At 37.7% G+C, this 22,125-nt stretch overlaps 4 protein-coding genes across 7 annotated transcripts in view; 1 reads left to right on the top strand and 3 right to left on the bottom strand.

The window, feature by feature from the left end:
* Positions 1 to 291: 291 nt before the first annotated feature.
* zdhhc24 (zDHHC palmitoyltransferase 24) lies at positions 292 to 3,112 on the bottom strand. Of its 2 annotated transcripts, XM_084429906.1 has the most exons (4): positions 2,950 to 3,112; positions 2,299 to 2,700; positions 1,890 to 2,167; positions 292 to 1,189 (listed from the first exon to the last, which is right to left on the bottom strand). In XM_084429906.1, exons 2-4 carry the CDS (start codon positions 2,601 to 2,603, stop codon positions 885 to 887), a joined length of 888 nt encoding a protein of 295 aa, XP_084286032.1. In that variant the 5' UTR covers positions 2,604 to 2,700; positions 2,950 to 3,112; the 3' UTR covers positions 292 to 884. The 2 variants fall into 2 exon arrangements, with proteins under 2 accessions (XP_084286032.1, XP_084286033.1); XM_084429907.1 differs by lacking the exon at positions 2,950 to 3,112 and having other exon boundaries at positions 2,299 to 2,745.
* A 1,011-nt stretch (positions 3,113 to 4,123) lies between these two features.
* On the top strand, positions 4,124 to 14,113 carry LOC311303379 (uncharacterized protein). 2 transcript variants are annotated; one of them, XM_084429819.1, is made up of 11 exons: positions 4,124 to 4,284; positions 4,867 to 4,926; positions 5,278 to 5,434; positions 6,075 to 6,158; positions 6,239 to 6,398; positions 6,493 to 7,005; positions 7,130 to 7,274; positions 10,606 to 11,229; positions 11,340 to 11,543; positions 11,620 to 11,654; positions 12,879 to 14,113. In XM_084429819.1, the coding sequence occupies exons 1-11, from the start codon at positions 4,208 to 4,210 to the stop codon at positions 12,983 to 12,985; spliced, it is 2,166 nt and encodes a 721-aa protein (XP_084285945.1). In that variant the 5' UTR covers positions 4,124 to 4,207; the 3' UTR covers positions 12,986 to 14,113. The 2 variants fall into 2 exon arrangements, with proteins under 2 accessions (XP_084285945.1, XP_084285946.1); XM_084429820.1 differs by lacking the exon at positions 6,075 to 6,158 and having other exon boundaries at positions 12,879 to 14,106.
* Positions 14,114 to 15,412: 1,299 nt separating this feature from the next.
* Positions 15,413 to 18,527, bottom strand: foxa (forkhead box A sequence; the record flags this gene model as incomplete). The annotated part of the gene is made up of 2 exons (XM_084430377.1): positions 15,413 to 16,733; positions 18,468 to 18,527. The coding sequence occupies 2 exons, from the start codon at positions 18,525 to 18,527 to the stop codon at positions 15,657 to 15,659; spliced, it is 1,137 nt and encodes a 378-aa protein (XP_084286503.1). The 3' UTR covers positions 15,413 to 15,656.
* A 1,899-nt stretch (positions 18,528 to 20,426) lies between these two features.
* cyfip2 (cytoplasmic FMR1 interacting protein 2) overlaps positions 20,427 to 22,125 on the bottom strand; it is a 33,509-nt gene continuing 31,810 nt past the window's right edge. For both annotated transcript variants that reach the window (XM_084429817.1, XM_084429818.1), the window contains exon 29: positions 20,427 to 22,066. In XM_084429817.1, coding sequence (XP_084285943.1) covers positions 21,899 to 22,066 — 168 coding nt within the window. In that variant the 3' untranslated portion in view covers positions 20,427 to 21,898. The remainder of the gene's footprint in view (positions 22,067 to 22,125) is intronic.

Here is a 22,125-nt window from a genome sequence, read left to right as displayed (position 1 = left end):
GCAATTTTCTGCCTTATATTCAATCAGCATTAAATACATATTAAACTGACATAAAAAAATTACTTTTAAGCATAGTTTTAAGTAGTAGCTCAATCGAGGCTAAATTTGGTACCATTTCACCCAGCAGGGACTTGCAAGTCTGGGATGAAATAATGGTTTGAACTTTGAAGTTGATTAATTTATAGGAAATATATATTTCAGTAAAATATTTGTTTTCTAACAATAATGTTGGTACAGTTTTGAAGCAGGGTTGCCTTGGATAAATAATTATGAATATCTCCATTGCAAAAATAAATAAAACCAAATGGTATTTATTTTAAAGGAAAGATAACAACCCCATGGAAAGATAAAACAAAAAAATATATAAACATTAAACTTAAAGTAAACAATATTCAGTGCCATACAAACAAAATGACATTTGTTGTATAATTCAAAAAAAAAAAAAAAAAAAAAAAGACAGCTTGGCATACAGCACATTCACATTTGTTTGAACAGATTATTTGGCACGTCAATGACAGTAAAACATAAAGAGCAAATCAAATAAAAAGAGCATACCATTTAGATATTCAAATATTTCCCTTTTCAAAAAAAAAAAAAGTTTGCTTTACAAAAGCAAAGATTGCACAATCGACCCAAAACCAAAAGGCATTATAAAATATTTAAAATTACATACTTGACATCCACCAAATTGACACCGGTGCAATGAAGAAAAACAATTGTAAAGTGAAATTAGAAATCAGGATTTCTGGCTGGGTCTTCAGATACAAAAAGAGCTGCTAATTGTTTGGTGTGAGAACAGCATGCAACTGCTGCAGCAGGCTCAACAACATGCCTTTCTGGATCAGCTGGGCCAGTGTATTGAAATTGCAATGAGAAAATACCTATTAGTACACACCCAACTTCTTGGGCTCAAGTGAACCAGTCACCTTGAAGTTTATGCCGTCTCCTGGCAGCGGGGAAGGTATCAATGGACAGAGCCAGCAGATGTACCAGTACTTGCCCAGGCATTCCCTGACATTGCCCAGCACTCCCAGGCTGTAAGGCTGCCGGGTGGAGTACCACTCACGTGTGGTCTGTCCCCTCAGCATCAGAACCACGTGAAAGAAGAGGAAGGCAGCAACCAATAGGAAGCCCACTACACAAGTGTCAGCAATGAATGCAAAAGCAAACGCTCGTGCCGTCACCTGTCCTGTGATTGGAGAAAAACAGATGTTTATGGCATTTTCTGACAATTTAAAAGGTGTCATATAACACATTTATGTCTCATTTTATTTTTGTGCAAAACTAATAATTTGCACTACCATTTTCCAGCTTTCATGGACCTTAGAAGTAAAAAATATTTTATTTACAGTATTTAGTTTACGTTTTTAAGTCTTATGCTAACCAAGGCTGCATTTATTTCATATTAAATCAGTAATAGTTTGAAATATTATTAATTTAAAATAACTGTTCTCCATTTTATATATTTTAACAAGTAATTTATTCCTGTGAAAGCAAAGCTGAATGTTCAGCATCATTACTCCAGTCTTCACTGATACATGATCCTGCAGAAATCATTCTAATATGCTGATTCTGGTGCTTAACCATCATTTTTTACTATCAATGTTGAAGACAGTTGTGCTGCTTAATATTTTTTGTGGAAACAATGACAATCTATCAGGATTATTTGATGAATAGAAAGAACAGAAATGAATGTGTAACTTTATAAATGTCTTTACTGTCTATATCAACTTATCACGTGATTGCTGAATAACAGTATTCATTTCTTTAGAATTTTTTTGTTGCCAAAAGCATCATATGCCTAAGTAGATTGTAGAACCATTGATTTCTACTGACATTATGGATTTCTCATAGCAGTAGCAGACACTCATTAGTAATCTCATACTCACCCGAGACGAGCATTATCCAGGGCATGAGCAAAAGCATGACACTGTGAAAAGTGACACCCTCCTTTAGGATGACAATGAAGACCTCAGCATTCATGACTACTGCATAGAGCAGCCCTGCCCACATGAAGAGCAAACAGGTCAGGAAATACCGGTAATTGTGGAAACCGACACACTGGCCAAAAAACACACAGTGGTGATCACGGCGCAGCACACACACATTGCAATCGTAGCAGTGCGAGCATCGTGGAGGAGTGTGTGACTCACAGTTGTAGCAGTACCTGCCATAGAAGAGGAAAATATCACATCGTAATTGTTTACTGACTTTTGAGTGAATTGGTGAATACCACAAAAGCTCAAACAGGGATTCAAGAGCGTAATGATAACACACAATCAAACCAAACCAATTTACCTCCACCCATGACCCAATGCATCCCCTCCAAGAAACACTCCGCGGATACTTGGGTTAGTTTTCACAAACAACGAAGCATTCCAGGTAATATTTCCCAGCATGAAGTACTGAGCGAGAAGATGCATGACCTTCCATGTGGTGCACCACTCAGTCTTCTTCTCTGCTTGTTCAAGAGGAGCCTCCATCAGCACCAGATAGCTGACCTCGGCAGTGATGGAGAACACCAGAATAGCGTTCAGAACGATAGGCAGATGGCGACCGGTTGACTCCACCTTACACCATAGTGTACTCATGAACCTAGCCATGTTTTAAGTTTCAAATCATCCGCTGCGTGAGACAATAACTTTACCTGCCCAACCTGTTTTCTACCTGTAAAGCCACTCTATTCTCGTTTGCTCGAATCTGATCACAAAAACAGAAAAATGGACAGTTGAGAGACATTAAAAATCCTTCGAAAGTCTGTTGGCTAAAGGACATTTATAAAAGTTGCAACAAATAGGAAGCTTTAGAAACTAGTAGTGAATAATAGGACACTGCTAAGTTAACTCTGGCACATTACTTTGAATGTTCCAGTAACATTTACTTACATACATCGGTTAGAAACAATAAAATACTCATCTATAAAAAACATTTGTATTAATTGATACCGACCTTTCATTCCATTCATAATATCGTTTCGACAATGTTTTACTGCTGCTGAAGGCTAACAGCATTCGGCGTACATGACGGGTCTGTGTTGCAGCTGAAACGGTCCCTCGGAAGTAAACAGCACTCTACAACAGTTCCACGTGGAAACACACACGCACACACACACACTCGCGCGCGCGCACACGCAGAAAATAAATGAGGACAATGGTTACATTTTTATTTAAAAAAAAACTGCCATCGTGTCGTGCTAATTTATCTTAATTAACCAAATAAAAAAACACATTTATTAGTAAATAAAATAAAACCTACATTTAAACTATTATTTTAAATGAACTTTTAGACACACGTTCCTTAAAGGGATAGTTCACCCAAAAATGAAAATGCTGTCCTCATTTACTCACCCTGACACCCTCATGTTGTTCCAAACCTGTATGACTTTCTTTCTTCTGCTGAACACAAAAGAAGATATTTTGAAGAAAGTCGGTAACCAAACGACTGATGGACCCCAGTGACTTCCATAGTAGGAAAAATAAAATAAAAAATACTATGGAAGTCAATGGGGACCAGCAACTGTTTAATTACCAACCTTCTTTAAAATATCTTCTTTTGTGTTCAGCAGAAGAAAGGAATTCATACAGGTTTGGAACAACATGAGGGTGAGTAAATGATGACAGCATTTTCATTTTTGGGTGAACTATCCCTTTAAAGTCGTGGCTATTACTCACGAATAGCTAAATAAATAGCTAAATAAATAAATAAATAGCATTTGCAGCGATATTACAGTAAGTAAATAAGTAAGTAAGTAAGTAAATACAGACAGACAGACAGACAGACAGACAGACAAACAGACAGCTCATTGAAGCGGGGCCTGTTTGTGTCATAATGGAAACCTGATAATAACGCAATTTGCCTCGACCTCACGTGTATGAAATGTCCTGAACACACAGCACATTTCAATGTAGATGTACATCTACCGTAATTATGAAGTTGACTTCTGTCTGTAAGAATTTGTATTATTTTCCCAATAAGGCTAAGCAAGGGAAAATAATTATTGTGGAATTTTAGTTTTAAGAAAATAATTCACAAAATGTATTCTACTTTAATAACTCCCCTGTTTGACAGCACTCAATCAAAGCCTAGCACGATTTTCCTTTGACCATCCTTTTCTTTCTGACCCCCTTTCGCAAAGAATAATCCCTAATCTCATAATCCGCATTGCTGGTTGTTGAGAGAGCAGATTGCCATTCAGATCGAGTTTAGCATGACACCGTTTACAAAGGGTGAGGAGGAGCGCCATGACAATTATCAAAGGAAATTATACGAGACTATACAACACAAGTGAGTAATCTCTCGAATGATCGTGTGACTTTATTTTGTTCGTTTTGTCCCAGCCCCACATCTGTTTCTACCGGTCTCGTTGTTATATTTACTGACATTCTCTATAGGCCTGATTTAGTTTGTTATGTCGAAGTGTTGTGATGCACGTTGTCATGATATTGTGAGTTAAATTCTAAGTGAATTCTGATTTTATTGTTATTGGTCTCCCGTATGGTTTAAACCCAGGAGAGGGCGCTATTGTCTTTCAACAAGTGTAGATAGTTCCCTCAAGATGATTCTGTCATCATTTACTTGAAACCTATGAAACAAATAACATTACCTGTATATGTTATGTAGATTAATTTATTGATTAAGGTTCAAATGAAAATGTATGGTATGCAATGCAATGATATGCAACGAAAGTGCATGGTGACTGTCATTATGCCTATAACATCTCCTTTTGTTTTCCTCTTGAAGTAGCATAAGCCATACACTTTCGAAACAACAAGAAAGTGCACTGCTTAAATCATTCTGTAGTCTGGGTATATGTGTTTAACATTACTAACTTTTTCTGAATGGTTATCTAATATCTAATGTCTGCAGTCAGCGGAGAAGGATGCAGCTCCAGGGTGATTTTCAATCACAGCAGCGGAATCATCGCCTGTAAGAAACATCAATATTTATTGAATTAAGAATTTTAGAATAAATGGAATGTGTTATCTGTGGTATTGCGCTGTAATGTAATGGACTATTTTGCATGTCTGGCACACTATTTTTGCTGTCAAAAATTCTAAAGAAATGTTACTAAGAGTTTCATATTTTGGAACCAATGGAATCAAACAATAATTCTATATAAGAATCATCAAGATCCTACTAGATTAACAGTTTTTTTTCTGGTTGTCAAGAAACAATTTGACTTTTTTTTGTCTTGATTTTAGAGGACTCTGGCATTCGTTTTGAGTTTATCATCAATGAATGAGTTCATTATATTCTTTCGTTCTTGTTGTTGTATAGAAGCAGGGCTGCCTGGCTGCAGAGCCGCTGGTTAGAGATCAGTGAGCAGGAGCACAGGGCCCAGATCCATAACCAAAAACTGCTGCAGGACTTTCAGAGAGCACAAGACACACTCAATGACATGTTGGCCCACACCGAAGCCATGAACAATATACGTGTAAGCAACCACGCAGGACTTACCTGCACCCTTCCATGATTTACAATGTAGAATACACCTGTATTGACAGAATCTTTTTAGCAAAAATGTACCTTTAGGGGCTTGTTAGTGACTGGGGCAGTTAAAGGGACTTATTGGGTATCTTATCTAACCTTAAAAGGTGCATATTACTACCTTAAAGTCACCATGAAATCAAAGCTGATGATTCTTATGTTTTCGGGAATATTGCAGTGTTTATTCTAAATGATCTATTTGTGCACATCATTGATTTTCGGCATTGTTTTCATCTTTTCTCCAATCCATTCGCAAAGGACAAAATCAAGTCCCACCCTACATTTTTTTTCTCGTTTGAGAAAACGTTTCACTCGGATATGTCACAATAAGGAAGAAAAGACTATTCCAATTTCCCTTTCATGTCGACTTTTAGGGATAAATAATGTATAAAGATGTCCCTTTAACAGCACTGCCACAGTGAAGCTGTGTATCACTAAAGAGTGTATTATAATGCATAGAAAAACGGATCCATCACATGACCCACTTTCGGTTTCTTAAAGACAAAATGATTAATTGCAGTTTGGCGTTGCATGAATATGATTATTTTGTTGTTGTTGAACTAACCTTCACATTTGCTCTTCAAAAGGTTCAGTATGAACAGTATCTGGAAGACAACTTCACACAATGGCAGAAAAGACTGAAAGACATAAGAGTTACTGAAAAGTCCAAGGTGCTTTTTTTAAAGGGAAAGTGATGTCTTTTAAAAGGTGTAAACTTGTATTGATTGTGATGTCTGTTTTTTTTATCCAGCGGGTACAACAGCACTCGAAGAGTTTTATTCAGCAGATGGAGGAGGACGAACGTATGAAGACTGCACATAGGTCTGACTTTAGAGGCCACCCTTTGTCCTCCAATTCTCCAAACCCATCTCAAACTTCTCACACCATGCGAAACACTCAGACAGCAAAAGGTAACATGCTTAGCAATTTCTGTTATGTCGTCTCGTCTCATTCCCCATATCAGCCATTTTTAAGGAAACTGTTAACGCTAACCTCTTTCTTAAGACATCAAGCAAAATGCTGAGAGATGCAACCTAAATGGCCATCATCCTTACTTTCCACCCACTTGGTTAACTGGCTCACAACCTTTTATTTCCGGACTCCCCCAAAACAATATCCCAAAGGATTATAAAAACCTTCAGAACTTTCAAGCCTTGAATCATCCCTTGCCGCCCTACTATTCTTTACCTGGAGATTCACTCCATCAATCACATTCTCCAGTCCAGCAGAAGTCACCATCAATGGACAATCTATGGGCCGGTACAAGGCAAGGCTTTATGCCTACAGCTCACTTTACTCCTGCTGGTGCTTCCTGGCCACGACTTCCTGTGTTGAGCCCCATGATGTGGGGCATGATGGATTTACCAGACCCCAGTGAGGAAAGAACACAACGCAGTGAGACAGACAAGGAAAAGGTGACAAAAGAAACAGTGAACCCAAATGAGGAGACTTGCCAGAGACTGAAACGTAGGAAGAACGGGAAAGAAAGTGATCGGTCTGAGCTAGACTGTAGACCAGGTTAGTGTTGTGAAATTTTGGCAACTGATTTGTTTCTTATTGGGATAAATATTAGCCTACATGATATTAGTCTAATGTAAACAAACTGTCCTTATAAGTCTGTGTATATTTTGTATGCTTAAAGTGCGTCTATCAATTGACAAAGAAGAAAGTAGTGAAGGCAGCGCTGTACCCTCTGAAGTCACGGTTTCTGGGATGCAAAAAAGGGGAAAGAAAAAAAGAGATGGGACCAAATCATGCTCCACAGAAAATGATAACAATTCTCAAGGGTAAGCCAAATGAACAATAAATTTCACATTTTTATCAATCCATGCATGTTAGAGATGTATCTTTTTAAGCTCACAGTAAAAATGTCCTCGATTGCAATTTACTTCTGTCGAGTAACCAGCAAAATACTGGAAGTGGCGCATTCCACAGACGAGAATCCATGAACCGCAATTTAAGATGGTTTTCTAAGGCTGCATGATATTTAAAACCATTTAAAAATCTAATTATAGCACAGTGCTAATGTGAAATGACAAAGGCTGCAATTCAATTAAATAAATACATGCGCTGCGGGTTTCGGAGTGAAGCGCAACGCTTTATTCCGCAACATCTTTCTTCCAGTGTCTCAGAGCGGCTCCATTCACAGTAAATGCGGCTCCACATGAGCTCAGTCTCAAAATGCGCTGTTTGTTTGGGATTCCAATAACGTGCATTTGGGAAAAAGTCTTATGCGCTTTGTGTTTCACAGCAAAATGTTGCACTGTTATCATGCGTGGAGCTCGTCTCAGCAGCTCAATTGACCTATGGCTAAGCCACGCCCCCTCCACTCACTTGGACAAAGTGTCAACATTCAGGTGCTAGCTGTCACAGTAGGAGACAATTGATGATTTTTGGAGACAGAAAGATTTATATTATCATCTCGAAGTCACCAAAGGGGCCTTAACTATGCATTGGAGGGTTATATTAATATTTTTATTGTTGAGAAGGTCGATAAGCTTCAGCTCCAGACAAAGATTTACAGTTCACAGTGTAAACGTTATAGTTTGGTGCTATTTCGCTTCAAACGCTCGCTTTATACGCGCGTTCTATTCGCTTTGGACGCGCGAATGGATTCAAAATGTTCAAGCGTCGAACTAGACGCGATACGCGCGAATTTGACACTCTATTCGCGTTTGGTGTGAACGCAGCATAATGAACAGGCTGCGATGTCAAGATTGGCGCGATCGAACAGTGGAAACATAAAAAACATACTCCATTTTGTTCATACAGGACATCATTAAAACTGCAAAGTGTTTCAAGCCTACTTAGGGTAGAGTGGGGGAAAACGCCCCCCTTAAGGAAAGTGTGACGTTACAGTGAAACAAAACATTAATGTGACTAGAATTGCCATCCCGGTTTTGAGTGACTATGGCAGGAGTTATTCACCAAATATTAAAATTGCTCAGCCTTCATAATTAATTAGTATTTTCACTGAAAATATTTTTGTACAAAGGGGGCGTTTTGCCCCAGCGGTGGGGTAAAACGCCCCCCAAGGTGGGGTAAAATGCCCCCTTTCTTACCAACCAGTTTGCTTCATAGATCAACAGCAAAATTAACAGACAATAGTTTTTAATCTCTAAAAGTAAAAGGCAAGTAATGTATCAACATGTATATATATTAATATTTATTTCAGCAATGTCCAAAATAGCCAAATTTAACTACCTTCCATCAGTGAGCTAACTTTGCTAGCAAGCTAGCTAGTTAATGCTCACTTGAGGTAATTTTTTCATGTTTTGTTCAAATATTTAGATTTTACCACCTAGTTATACTGCATTAAGTGTAAAACAAAGGATTTGATAGACAGAAATATTTTATTATAGTAATTATGATAGAGAGAAACTATGCCCCCAGGGGGGCGTTTTACCCCTCAGCATGGGGGGCGTTTTACCCCACAAGCTATGACTTTTTAAAAAAATGTTTAATTTTTTAAATATAATTATATTCCTTATAAATACCATATGATCTCAAACTACAGACTTCACTATTCATCTATCATACATCACTGCGATATCCTGCAGAACAATATTGTATTAAACACTTGTTTACTAATATCTGAAAATTATAGCATTTACCCTGTAAGTTAATCCTCTTCTCTTAAAATATGTCGCTGGTGTCAGCTTCTCCATAGAGATTTGTATATCCCCGTTATCAACGTAGTGCATAGCAACAGTAAAAATGTATCTCGACTACTTTTAGTGATCATTTTGGGAAAAACAGGTGGGAGGCGGTTTCCCCCACTCTACCCTATATTTGTGTAAAACACAACATTGTGCTTTTGTCAAACTGTAAACTCTTGTCAAACTGTAACCTACAACTGTCACCCAACCAAAATCACACACACCACTGTTTAAAAGCAAAAATGACAAGAAAAAATATATAAAAACGAATGAAAACGGACTAACTTGCAATGCATTTCAATGGACGCGGAAGCAGAGATGTCCGAGTGTATTGGGTTAGTTAGGCGCACTGTGATTGGCTCATCGCGTTTGGGGGCGTGGCTTAGCATAGGTCAGTTAACAAACACCATCTCTTAAAGGAGAACTCCGGTCAATTTTAACATTGAGCTCATTTTTTTTGTACATTTGGAGTGCTGTCAGTACAGAGAACAACGACAAAAATCGGTGTTGCCTACACCGTGTTATCCTCTTTTTAATATTTGCACCCTGTTGACTTCAATGGGGCAGGTTTTAAACCTGCGTTTAGCCTGCTTTAACATTCTTGATTTGTCATTACAAGTGCACAGCCATGTGAGTGAGTTTATTTAGAGTGAACACGGTGAATCTGACTGCAGTAGATGTGAAAGAAATGAATAAAAATGATAATAATTCAGCCAGCGAAAATACCTGTATTTACATCCTGTTTTCGCAGGCTAAACGCAGGTTTAAAACTTGCCCCATTGAAGTCAACAGGGTGCAAATTTAAAAAAGAGGATAACGCGGTGTAGGCAACACCGATTTTTGTCGTTGTTCTCTGTACTGGCAGCACTCCAAATTTACAAAAAAATGCTTATAACCATCTGGGAACGCAACATGCGGAAGTCATTTATAAACATATACGCCAACACAGGAGAATACTGTACATCAATATGTTTCTAAATATGCGAATTGTTGTTCATCACGATTTCAAAATAAAAGTTTAAACTCGCTCTGATTTTGCATGTTTTGATGTTCACATGTTATTGTTCAAGAAATTACAGTGGCTGTAGCATTTCTATCGTAAAGAAGTGGCCAAATATTAAAGATTACGTGGACATTTGAATTAAATGTTGTTTGATCAATCTGTAAACTGTGACAACAACAATCACTAGGCCGTTGGCACCCTCCGCGGGTATTTGTTATAATAAATAATGTACATTAGTTGATAAAACCATAGGAATACTTGCTTTTGATACTTTATTTTAACCAATTATTATTGCCTCATTGTTATTATTTGTATTTTAAGTAATTTAATCAAAGGCTATTGTTCACTTAGGTCTATTTTTATTATCACAATTTTTTTTTTATCATAATCTTTTTTGAAACATTATCAAAACATTCATATCTTATTGTAACATCTTTCCACAATTATCTGTTGTAGCTCTTCCACTAAGCCACAAGATGCTTCGGATAGCCACTCGGACACAAAAATCAGCAAAATACATCAAAAAACATCTAAGAAGCATAGCAGCAAAGAATCTATCAGCACTAAGAAGAACGTTGATGCAGTGATGCAGGATGAAGAGGAAGATGAACGGGAAGATAGCAGGAGCCAAGAAATACTTCCAAGTAATGTGAGCTCAGAAAAGAAAGATGGATCTGAAGGACTCAATGTTAGAGAGGAAGAACATTTTGAAGGAAATGGTGACAGTCATGTTGCAGAAGAGAAAATATGTCACAGAGAAATTGAAGATGAAGAAGAGGATGAGGAAGGCACAGGTGGAGAGGAGGAAGCAGGATTGGATGATGAAGCACAGGGTGATGATGAAGAAGGGAGTGAGAAAGTAATGGGAAAGAAAGATGGGATTGGACACAGTGTTGGAGAAGAGCCAGAAGGGGAAGGAGATGTTCCAGAGGACATTCCAGATAGTGAAGATGGAGGAGAGACAACAGAGGAAGAGGAGAGAGAGAGCAGTTTTCAAGATGAAAAGGAGGACAGAAAAAGTCAAGGAAGTGTAGAAGATGACAAAAACGTTAATACTTCAGACAGAGACATTCACAAAAGGTTTATATTTAAATTTGTGCAAGTACAGTAACACCGTTTTTGAATATTCATCACAGCTATTTTTATAATGAATCTTCTCCTCATTGAACTAATACTGACTTTCTGCATAGTCTTGAAGAGTTGAATGCAGATAAGACTGAAGAGGAAGAGGCTTACAATCTAATTGAAAAAGATGAAGAGGAGGATGAGGATGAGGTCGTGGTCGAGAAAGCGTACCCCTGGAAACCCCTGGTTGATGATCACACAAAATGCCCTGATGATGAAGATGACGATATTGAAGGCCTTCTCAATCCTGTCAACTCCCAAACACAGAAGTGAGTTTTGTTGTATTACTGTATTGTATAGGTTTTGCTCATCAGGATTCTCTCTAACCTGTATTTATTCCTATAGGGAGGATGACGTGGAGGACACAGACCAATCAATTGGTATGTTTAATTTTGTCTATCTATCTATCTATCTATCTATCTATCTATCTATCTATCTATCTATCTATCTATCTATCTATCTATCTATCTATCTATCTATCTATCTATCTATCTATCTGTCTGTCTGTCTGTCTGTCTGTCTGTCTGTCTGTATTATCTATCTATCTATCTATCTATCTATCTATCTATCTATCTATCTATCTATCTATCTATCTATCTATCTATCTATCTATCTATCTATCTATCTATCTATCTATCTATCTATCGTCTATCTGTCTGTCTTTCTGTATTATCTATCTATCTATCTATCTATCTATCTATCTATCTATCTATCTGTCTGTCTGTCTGTCTGTCTGTCTGTCTGTCTGTATTATCTATCTATCTATCTATCTATCTATCTATCTATCTATCTGTCTGTCTGTCTGTCTGTCTGTCTGTCTGTCTGTCTGTCTGTCTGTCTGTATTATCTATCTATCTATCTATCTATCTATCTATCTATCTATCTATCTATCTATCTATCTATCTATCTATCTGTCTGTCTGTCTGTCTGTCTGTCTGTCTGTCTGTCTGTCTGTATTATCTATCTATCTATCTATCTATCTATCTATCTATCTATCTATCTATCTATCTATCTATCTATCTATCTATCTATCTATCGTCTATCTGTCTGTCTTTCTGTATTATCTATCTATCTATCTATCTATCTATCTATCTATCTATCTATCTATCTATCTATCTATCTATCTATCTATCTATCTATCTATCTATCTATCTATCTGTCTGTCTGTCTGTCTATCTATCTATCTGTCTGTCTGTCTGTCTGTATGTCTGATCTATCTATCTATCTATCTATCTATCTATCTATCTATCTATCTATCTATCTATCTATCTATCTATCTATCTATCTATCTATCTATCTATCTATCTATCTATCTATCTATCTATCTATCTATCTATCTATGTCTGTCTGTCTGTATTATCTATCTATCTATCTATCTATCTATCTATCTATCTATCTATCTATCTATCTATCTATCTATCTATCTATCTATCTATCTATCTATCTATCTATCTATCTATCTATTTTGCACTTTAAATCTAGCTGGTTTGCAGTACAAAGTGCAAACTGTCTTGTCTATCTATCATTGTAACAGTGAAATTTGACTAGTGGGATTTTGTTATTTGCATTTAATCTTTATTTTAATCTTATCTGTTTTTATCCAGATGGACACTCTGGTTCAGAGGAGGAAAATCTCCCACAGAAGAACCATCCTGCTGCCACAAATGAGTCAGTGGAGTCTGATGATGAGTTTGACCACTTCTATGATTAAACCAGAAACTAGAACATAAAGATGGGGAATAATGGGAAGAGGAAAACAACAATGGATGAATATATTAGACAGAAGCTGCAATAACTCAATGCTTTCAGAAAATGAGCAAGGTGCACACCCTAAACAGCAGCTTCAGACCGACCAGAGAGCCACAAGGCAGAGCAATGAATAGAGGAATCAGATTACAAAGGGATGAAAGAGGAAGAAAGGGATAAATAGATGCTGGGTGTCCCTCATCTTTTTTTGTTATTTGCTGGTAGCTTATCTGACTGTCCTGAAAGCACCACACCACTGTCACTCTGCAAACACAGGTGGATCCAGAGATGAAGAGAGAATAATAGAGGAGATGAATAGTGGATGACGTTAAATGAAATAAGCCACGTTATAGATTTTATTCCAAGCACATAGCTAAAATGGTGTCACTTTCACAAAACAGAAAAGTGTTTCTTTAATCTCTTTTCTCTATGTCCTATAGGGAATCAAAGTGTTTGCCCTGAATTCTTCAGCATTAATTTAAATGTAGTCAGAGTTTGAACGCTTTCTCATTCAGATAGGGAGCGTGGCCTGAAGCGAGGGGGATGAGTGGGGGTTTCGGACGAAGAGGGGGTGCGAAGGGAAGGAGCACAGGCCTGTCACTGCCTCTGAGTGATGGCTATTTGAACAGGCATATTTACCCGAGCCCTTGTGAAAGGAGACGGAGGGACTCTAACGGAGACGCGCAGGCACAGACAGGCAATAAAAAGCTGGCCACTGTGTAAACAACATGGCCTAGTCTGTTCAGCCGCTGCCATGCCAACAGGGTGGCTTCCACTCTTCAGCCAATCATGTGCCAGCTTTTTGACAAGTGGAACAAAACCCCCATCAGATGTTTTAAGCAGCCATTGACGAAATAAAATATTATCTTCTGCGTTTGGGTAATTGATACTTTTTGGAAGTGACATGCTGTACTGTTTTAAACAGCATTTTGTAATTCTTTTATAATTATTGTGCATGCAGCTTTTTTATGACCTATATGAATTTTGTACTGTCACAATACAGGACCATTTACAACGTGAAAAAAAGCTGATTATGAATGGTGTAAAGTTTAAATGGAATGGTGACCAAAATACACACTTATTTATTGAATTCAATTATTATTTTAAGATTTATTTAATTGTGAAATAATATTACAATGTAAAAAAAAAAATTCACTGTCATTTATTCCTGTGATGGCAAAGCTGAATTTTCAGCATCATTAATATGCCGATTTGCTGCTCGAAGTAGCATTTCTTATCATTATCAATGTTGAAAACAGTTGCCTAATATTTTTGTAGAAACAGTGATACAATATTTTCCAGGTTCTTTGATGAATAGAAAGTTCAAAAGAACAGAACATATATAAAAGAACATATCATTCTTTTGGTCAATTTAATGCACACTTGCTGAATAAAAGTATTAATTTGTATTAATATCAAAACAAGTTTTTCATTCATACAATTTCAAATAAATGACATTTAATTTGGCAGCAGACCCCCATCCTCCCGTCCACAGCCGGCCCACTGATAACCTACAGACACCATCTTCACACTCTAGAAACCACAGTTCACACCCTTATATTGCTTCGAACTGAATACACACATAGCCAGATATTTAGAAAGCAACAGCACAGTCATCCATCATATGAGCATACGGCGGGATCTGAAGACGGGCTGACTTCTAAAGAAGACAATTACCATCGCAGGAACAGATCACAGCCCTGAAATCTCATGAACTCCTCACGTCTTGCCCTCTCTCTGCATCTCGGACACACACTGAGGGGTCTGTGGCTTCTGCTCAGATCGCTGTGGGTGTCCCTGTGTCCCATTGTTGAGAAGACACTGCTTTGGGGAGGTCCACCATTAAGACCAGTGTCTTCCTTTTGTTCTCATACACTCAAACACAATCCTGCTTACCCAGGAATCAAAGGTTAGGCTAGGAGGGGATGGAGGGGGTCGCAACCTTTCTACTGCTAGCATTCAGCCATCACAGTCAAAATCGCAAGCCATGTCTGGACACTAACCATTAGTACTAGTACTTATATCATCAGTAAATCAGTTTGTGTAGTGCGCAGGTTCTTCTGTATGTTAGTGGCATAAATATGCATTTTTATTTCAAACTGTTGTTCAGAGTCTGCTGGTCATTTTTATTGGTTTCTAAAGGTAGCTACTAAAAGGCTACTAGTTTTCAGTGTGGCTGTCTTAGTTAGTGTGAGGAATGTTAGGGCAGGAAATGATGTTTATCTTTTACAATGTGAGCGGGACAATGCCTCCGTTGAGTTGATTCTTCCCCCAAAACACTCTCTTGAGGAATTCAAAAAATGCAGCAGTAAAATAACGTGAAAGCCTGAACGTGCGATTATAATCTTGCACCTTACACCAGACACGCAAATAATAGAATTAACACCTTTTTGAATGTTCAAAATTTTACTTGAGATTTACAGAATGGAATTCATGTTAATATGCATCTTCAAACACCTTCAATTCAATTGAATTTATCCGAAACATTCACAGAGAATCACAGAAATCCTTTAGCATCAGATAAAAGATACTTCTCCAGCTATGGAGCGTCCATTAACTATATATACAGCAACTGTAAGCATCTAAACAGAAACGGATTCATTTTTAATATCCCTTAATACGCTACAGAAGGATGATCAGGAAGAACTCAAAAGAGGAGCAGAACACATGCTAAATCCAGGATAGTAAACGGAGTCTCCGGCATATGAGGTGAAGTTGGGATGGGAATTTGACTGGCAGTAAACCGGGTAGCTCACAGGGGTCTCGCAGTACTGGAAGTCCATAAGTCGCGGGACAGAAATGGGGTGTTGGGATGTTGGTTCACAGTGCAAGCTGGTTTCCATAGAGGCTGACGGGACAGACTGCAGGTTGGAGCTGGGCATTGTTGGGAATGGCACGCTCAGGGAGGGCAAGTGTGTTGAGATCTCTGGAGGCTGGGTAGGAAACAAAGTGTGTGAGTGAGTAAGATGCTGAGGAAGATGGGAAGGAGAAGGTGCTTTGGTGGTTGGATAGGACACTGGTAATATGGTTGAACGCTGTGTTGTGGCGTCACTCGAAGGAGATAGAGGTGATTTGCAAGAAGAGATGACTGTCTTGACCTCCCCCTTTTTTTTCTTCCCTTCAACTTTCACAGCTTCCCCATCCGAATTTTTCATTGCTGATGGGGACGTCGCCTTCTGACACTTGAAGCGCTTTTGCCGACGCATGTAGCAGCCGTTTTCGAACATGTTACCGGAGTCGGGGTGCAGGGCCCAGTACGAGCCTTTCCCTGGCGAGTCTGGCGATCTCGGTACGCGCACGAAGCAGTCGTTGAACGACAGGGAATGGCGGATGGAGTTCTGCCATCGCTGTTGATTCTGTCTGTAATACGGGAAGAGTTGTCGGATCCAGTCGTAGATCTCGTTCAGAGTCAGTCTCTTGGCTGGCGACTGCTGGATTGCCATGCTGATTAGAGAAATGTAGGAATACGGCGGTTTGGCATGGCTTAAGGTCCGTCTGTAAACTGATTTCAGCGCTGGAAACTCAGGTTCGTTGGAGTTGCTTTCAACGTATCCTTTGGGGTTTTGTGGAGGCAGTATCCCCACTGGGCTTTCAAGCCTCCCGGTGTTTCTCGCAGCCACTGAATCACACGATGGGCCGTAATTCTGGTAGTGATGCTCTGGGGGGGAATATCCTCTGGGGCCCAACGGCAAACTGTCTGCTCCATAATACACCTGCAAAGTGAGAAATGATCATTATAATCGAAAAGAACATTATTATGAATTATTATTGTAATGTGAGGGCCAGAGTCAGAAATAAACCAAGGCCTTGTGGCAAAAATCACACTGAAAATGTGAAAAAATGTCCCATAAAAATGCAATGATTTTTTATAATCTGTTTTCTAACATTTTATGTGTTTAATAATATATAAAACAAAGGCAATTGTTGGATGTGTCGCTAAAATTATGTGTTTTTTTTTCTCTGACCACAAACTATTAAAATAGTGATCAAATCAAAAATAGAATAGCCTATAATTTAACAGGCTCACCATTTATTTCAAATGTTTATTGTTATGATCTTGTGCATTATTTTAATTTATAATTAACAGCCATTACATGTATTGTAGTTAGTTTTCAAATAAATGTTATACATAAATGGATATATGGTTTATATTGTTAAAAACATTTTTTACATTAACGGGGGCATATCAACCATTAAAAGAGCCTATCAAAACTCTTTATACAGTACTAATACAGTAGATAGTTTAATGTTCTGCCTTACAGGACTTTATAGTAGCCAACAAATTTGCTTGCTCTTTAACCATTTTGGCAATGCATTATTTGGGTCACAAATATTACTATATTTAAACTCATTAATATTGGAAATTGAGTGTGCATCAGTTGAACTTGTATTGCTGACGTCGGCGTCCATAGATCCTAGCCTAACCTTTATTTCATAACCAAACCTTGGGGCCTTGGGTAACGCCATGTAAATGTATTCTGACCACCCACCCGGCAGATAACCCCATTATCCAGCTAGTCCGGCTTTTCTTCTCACCCTTGTTTTGTCTCTTTTTAAGTCACTCACCGTCCGCCTTTTTTCTATCTCATGACAGAGGGGTATTTGGGGGCGCGACTGCTGTTCTCAGTTGTTCTTTTTCCCCAAATGGACACCGTTCGTAATAATTCGGCCCTTTCAAGTTGGAACCCCGCTTTCGTGTTTCGGATTCCAAAACGCCCCTCTGGTTATGAGCCCGTGCTGGCCGATTGTGTCAGTCATACACGAGTGTCAAAGCGCGAGACATTCAATACAATCACAGAGTCAATCAATTAACTGCTGCGAGACCACACACACACACACACACACACACACACACACACACACACACTGGCGCAGACACGATGAAAGCACACAATTAACCATAGGAACATAACTTGACTACGTCATACAGACAAAAAGCTTCTAACGGATTCAAGTCACCTGTTCAAGACTAGGCTATATCAAAGACTTTATACAGAAAAGTCTTAAAGGGATTTTGACTATATTATTTTAAAAGGATTTGTTCGGTTGTTTTGACTGAAAAATATGTTTGAATGCATTAGAAGTATTCTAAAAGAAGCTATGTTTGATGAGTTTCAGATTAATTTTAAACAAAAGGCAAATTTGTTTTATGCGTCAATTAGGCTTATATAATGGAATATATTATGGCATATAAAAACGTCATTAAAATGGAAAAGAGGAAAAGTTAGCAACTTGTAAGATAAATAAATAAAATAAATATTAGTAACTATGTGTTCTGGGGAATATGCATATAAATTATTTAAATATTTCCTCCCAAAACAACTGTAGTTAAAAACAATAATAATGATTACGTATTATATAAAAAAAAATATAAATTATTATAGGCTAATTGAGAAATTACAGGTAGCCTAAATTGAATGAAATATTTTCTCCCATGGGGAACATACCTCGCTGGAGTAATATGACATCCATTGATCGCCTCTCTCACGTTTTACTTCGTCAATCATGTCTTCTGTTATTCAACTAAATAACGATTAATTGCAAAATAAAGTAAAATACCAGAGTGAGTTTGAAATAAATTATATTTCAATCTCAATTTGGATCTCAGAGCATCTGGAAATCCCACACTGTGTGTGTAAACTGCTGGATGAGTCCAGTCAGGAAAGTTTGGAAGTGTGCTGCTCCTCCTATATGAGTGCTGCTGATCTCCCGCCCTCTGCCCAGCGGCCTGCCCTCTGCTCCACACACACACACACACACACACACACACACACACACACACTACACTGCTGCGCTCACTTTATTTTATTCAGCAATTACACGCCTTCAATAAACAGATCATCTGAAATTTTATTGTCACAAAATGTCCTGACAGTTTTAGGCCTAGCCCAAAAACGAGTGTTCAAACGACTTAAAGTAAACGTTCAAGATAACACAACAATGGTCAGATCATCTCTTGATAATGTAAAGTTACATTGGTCAGAGGGTCTGACAAATTTCTTTCTTTCTTTCTTTCTTTCTTTCTTTCTTTCTTTCTTTCTTTCTTTCTTTCTTTCTTTCTTTCTTTCTTTCTTTCTTTCAGAAATTGAGGAAGGAGCTTGGGGCCAAAATTACACTAAAATCTTTTTGGTTTTGCAAAGAAAGAAAGAGAGAAAGACAGAAAGACAGAAAGAAAGAAAGAAAGAAAGAAAGAAAGAAAGAAAGAAAGAAAGAAAGAAAGAAAGAAAGAAAGAAAGAAAGAAAGAAAGAAAGAAGGTTTGTGTATCTACACACAGGCTGTATAAAAAATATTATATTATACTATTAATATTATTATATTATTATACTATTCATTTCAATTCAATATTCTATTTTAGGCCTAGTTATACATATAATCTCCTAAATAATAGTTGTTTTATCTAATAGGTAATACATTCTCAAATCTATATGTGAACAAAAATGATGATGGCTAGAAAAGAATTGGCCCTCAAAAGGTGAAAACTGTTCCTGAAATTCAGGAGGCAAATATTGACTCTTAACTTTGATCACTACTATAAAGACATGTGTGTGTGTGCGTGTATATATATGTGTGTATATATATATATATATATAGGCCTATGTATAATATTCATCTATTTTTCAGTCTGTGAGGTTGGCATTGTGTCTCATTCAGTGGTCACAGCTCATCCGTCTCCCTTTCTCTCCCTCCACATCTCCGTCCTCTCTATTGTGAGAGACAGCTGTTTGGCGGACTGGGGGTGTTGGGTGTCATTTTTATTGATGGAAAGCAAACATTTACTCTGTGTGCCATTTAAAAGCACCACCCTCCTCTGCCTGCCCGTTCAGCTCAGCCAATCAGAGGCCTCCTGCAAATACACTCCTGCTCTCACAAAACAGACTTCACGAGTTGTGCATTCATATCGTCAAAAGAAAAGTGACCAAAATATTCATAACATCCCTAAAGCTTCCATAAAAGTTTTGAAAGGGAAAACCCTTTTGTGGATTCCTCCCCATTTCCAGCTGTGCCATCATCATCCCCATGTGGAGGAAATGTTTATCTAGTGTTAAGTGTCTCCTGCATTAGATGAAAAAACAAGGCAATTAATTACATCCTATTCAGACCTACCCAAGGTGTGAGAAATCACAGGAACTTACTGATTAAATCACCAATTGGGCATTAACACGGTAATATCTGAAGACTCTTTCGTAAAGCTTTCTAAACTTTCTTAATTAAAGATGAAATAAAGTTTAAGGCTAAGCATTTCACTGTTCTCTACATGTTGGTGCCAGAAATATCAAAGGGCTGTGATTCCACCTCAGAAAACATCTGAAAGATTCGCTAAAGAATTTAACTTCTTATAATGCAATTCAATAATTGACACTAAACGCTAATTAACTGAAGCTAATAATTCAAATAAATCAGCCCGTTTCAGTTAGATCTTTTTTTATTTCATGGAAATACAACATTATTATATTTCCTGTTCAGAACCATTTGTTGTACATTGTATTATTTTCTCCTTTTTTTGTATTTCAAAACATGATCACTTGTACAACAATATGAACAAAAATCTCATGTCACAAATAGATCCATGATGACAATAAATTACACCGGTCATGCTTTGAGTTTTTAAAACAGCACTCCCTTAAATGCCAAAACGTTTATCCATCATCATCATCATCATCCACATATAACCCTTCCAAGAGCAAGAAAAATCAACTTTTATGCATAAATAGATCACTGGAAAATACCCATGTAATTCAACAGTTATTTAAAAACAGATTTAAATCATTCTGAAAACTCCTGAAAAAAAAGCGAATAACAGAATATGATGAGCATTCATGAGGTTACATTTACAATAGCCACATAAATTACAAAATTGAACAGAACGCTTGCCAACACTGCAGAAGCAAAGGGCCTGTGAAGGTTAATACTGAAATATTTCTGGAAGTTTTAGTAACCGTATTGAAACAATGGATGTCCAACATTTTCCCTTTTTGTCCGTCATTGGTCAAGGTAATGCAGCAAGACCACCGCAGTCCGTAACAGCTAAGAGGTGATTAAACGGATGTCATCACAGCACAAATCCAGTTATTAGTACTTTAGAACGGTTTACACATGGTTATTGTGTATAAAATAGCCCAAATGAACAGTCCGTAGACTGTTACTGTTCAATAGTTGAGGCAAATACTGATACCAGTGAAGTACCAAGAAAATCAGAACAAGTACTACAAGCAAATCTCGACAGCATTTACAATGATGGATGTTACAAATGCAAAGATCTGTAAACCAGTGCTGTAATACGATAGAGGACAGAATTCTGTAAACAATTCTGGGCATAAAAAATATTTGAAGGGGGAGAAATTACTGGACATTTGTGTCCATAGATTTCAATGTACTCTTGCTTTTTTGGTCTATATATTACAGTATATGGGATTTGTGAGGTACATGCAAATACTATTATAAATGAAATCATATCTGTATGGGCATGAATTAAAAAGAAATCATGTTTTCTCTTAATAGTTATTTATAATCAAAAGTTATTTAGATTTACTTTCTTGTTTTTTTTTCTTTTTCTTTTTTTACTAGAACTTAACATTTGTTAAAACTTCCTCTGGTGACCTGGAAATATTTTCTCCAGCCCTAAATCTCTCGAACCTGTTTACTTCAAATCTCCTCCAAATGTAAAACGGATGCAGAGCGTTGACATCTATACGGGTTAGTTAACATCTGGGCCAGACTGAGAAATCTACTGTGTTTAACCATGTGGCGAGACTGGAGGTTTGTCTCTAATTTAAATAAAACTGAGGCGAACTTTGAAAGCTCAAAGGCCCTGTACACTACGTTTGAGAGCAATGTCACACCAGAGGAAGAATAGGACAGCTGGAAGTCAAAGTTTGTTTAACATGTGGTGGCCAGAGACTGATGTATAGGAGGCTGGAAACAGCGAACATGCTCCACAGTAGAACTGTCTGTCTCCACAGCCTTCATGTACTTGTTGAGGATGGCGAAGATCTCGTTGTTGAGAATCTGATACTTTCTGATGCGGTCTGCCATCTTCTTCAGTGGCTGAAAGTTACACGACAAATAACATTAAATGGAGACGTTTACACTGCCATTCGAAAGTT

This window comes from Rutilus rutilus (assembly GCF_951802725.1).
Source record: "Rutilus rutilus genome assembly, chromosome: 14".
In the NCBI taxonomy this organism is placed as follows: domain Eukaryota; kingdom Metazoa; phylum Chordata; class Actinopteri; order Cypriniformes; family Leuciscidae; genus Rutilus; species Rutilus rutilus.
This window is presented reverse-complemented; position numbering and strand designations above follow the sequence as displayed.

Bases quoted from the DNA above. Each gene is read 5' to 3' on its own strand.
- zdhhc24 (XM_084429906.1), bottom strand. From the start codon at position 2,603: ATGGCTAGGTTCATGAGTACACTATGGTGTAAGGTGGAGTCAACCGGT. The intron at 2,168-2,298 runs GTAAATTGGTTT...CTTCTATGGCAG, and splicing joins GCATTGGGTCATGGGTGGAG to GTACTGCTACAACTGTGAGT. The intron at 1,190-1,889 runs GTGAGTATGAGA...CTCCAATCACAG, and splicing joins CTGGATAATGCTCGTCTCGG to GACAGGTGACGGCACGAGCG.
- LOC311303379 (XM_084429819.1), top strand. From the start codon at position 4,208: ATGACACCGTTTACAAAGGGTGAGGAGGAGCGCCATGACAATTATCAA. The intron at 6,399-6,492 runs GTAACATGCTTA...CTCTTTCTTAAG, and splicing joins AAACACTCAGACAGCAAAAG to ACATCAAGCAAAATGCTGAG. The intron at 11,230-11,339 runs GTTTATATTTAA...CTTTCTGCATAG, and splicing joins GACAGAGACATTCACAAAAG to TCTTGAAGAGTTGAATGCAG.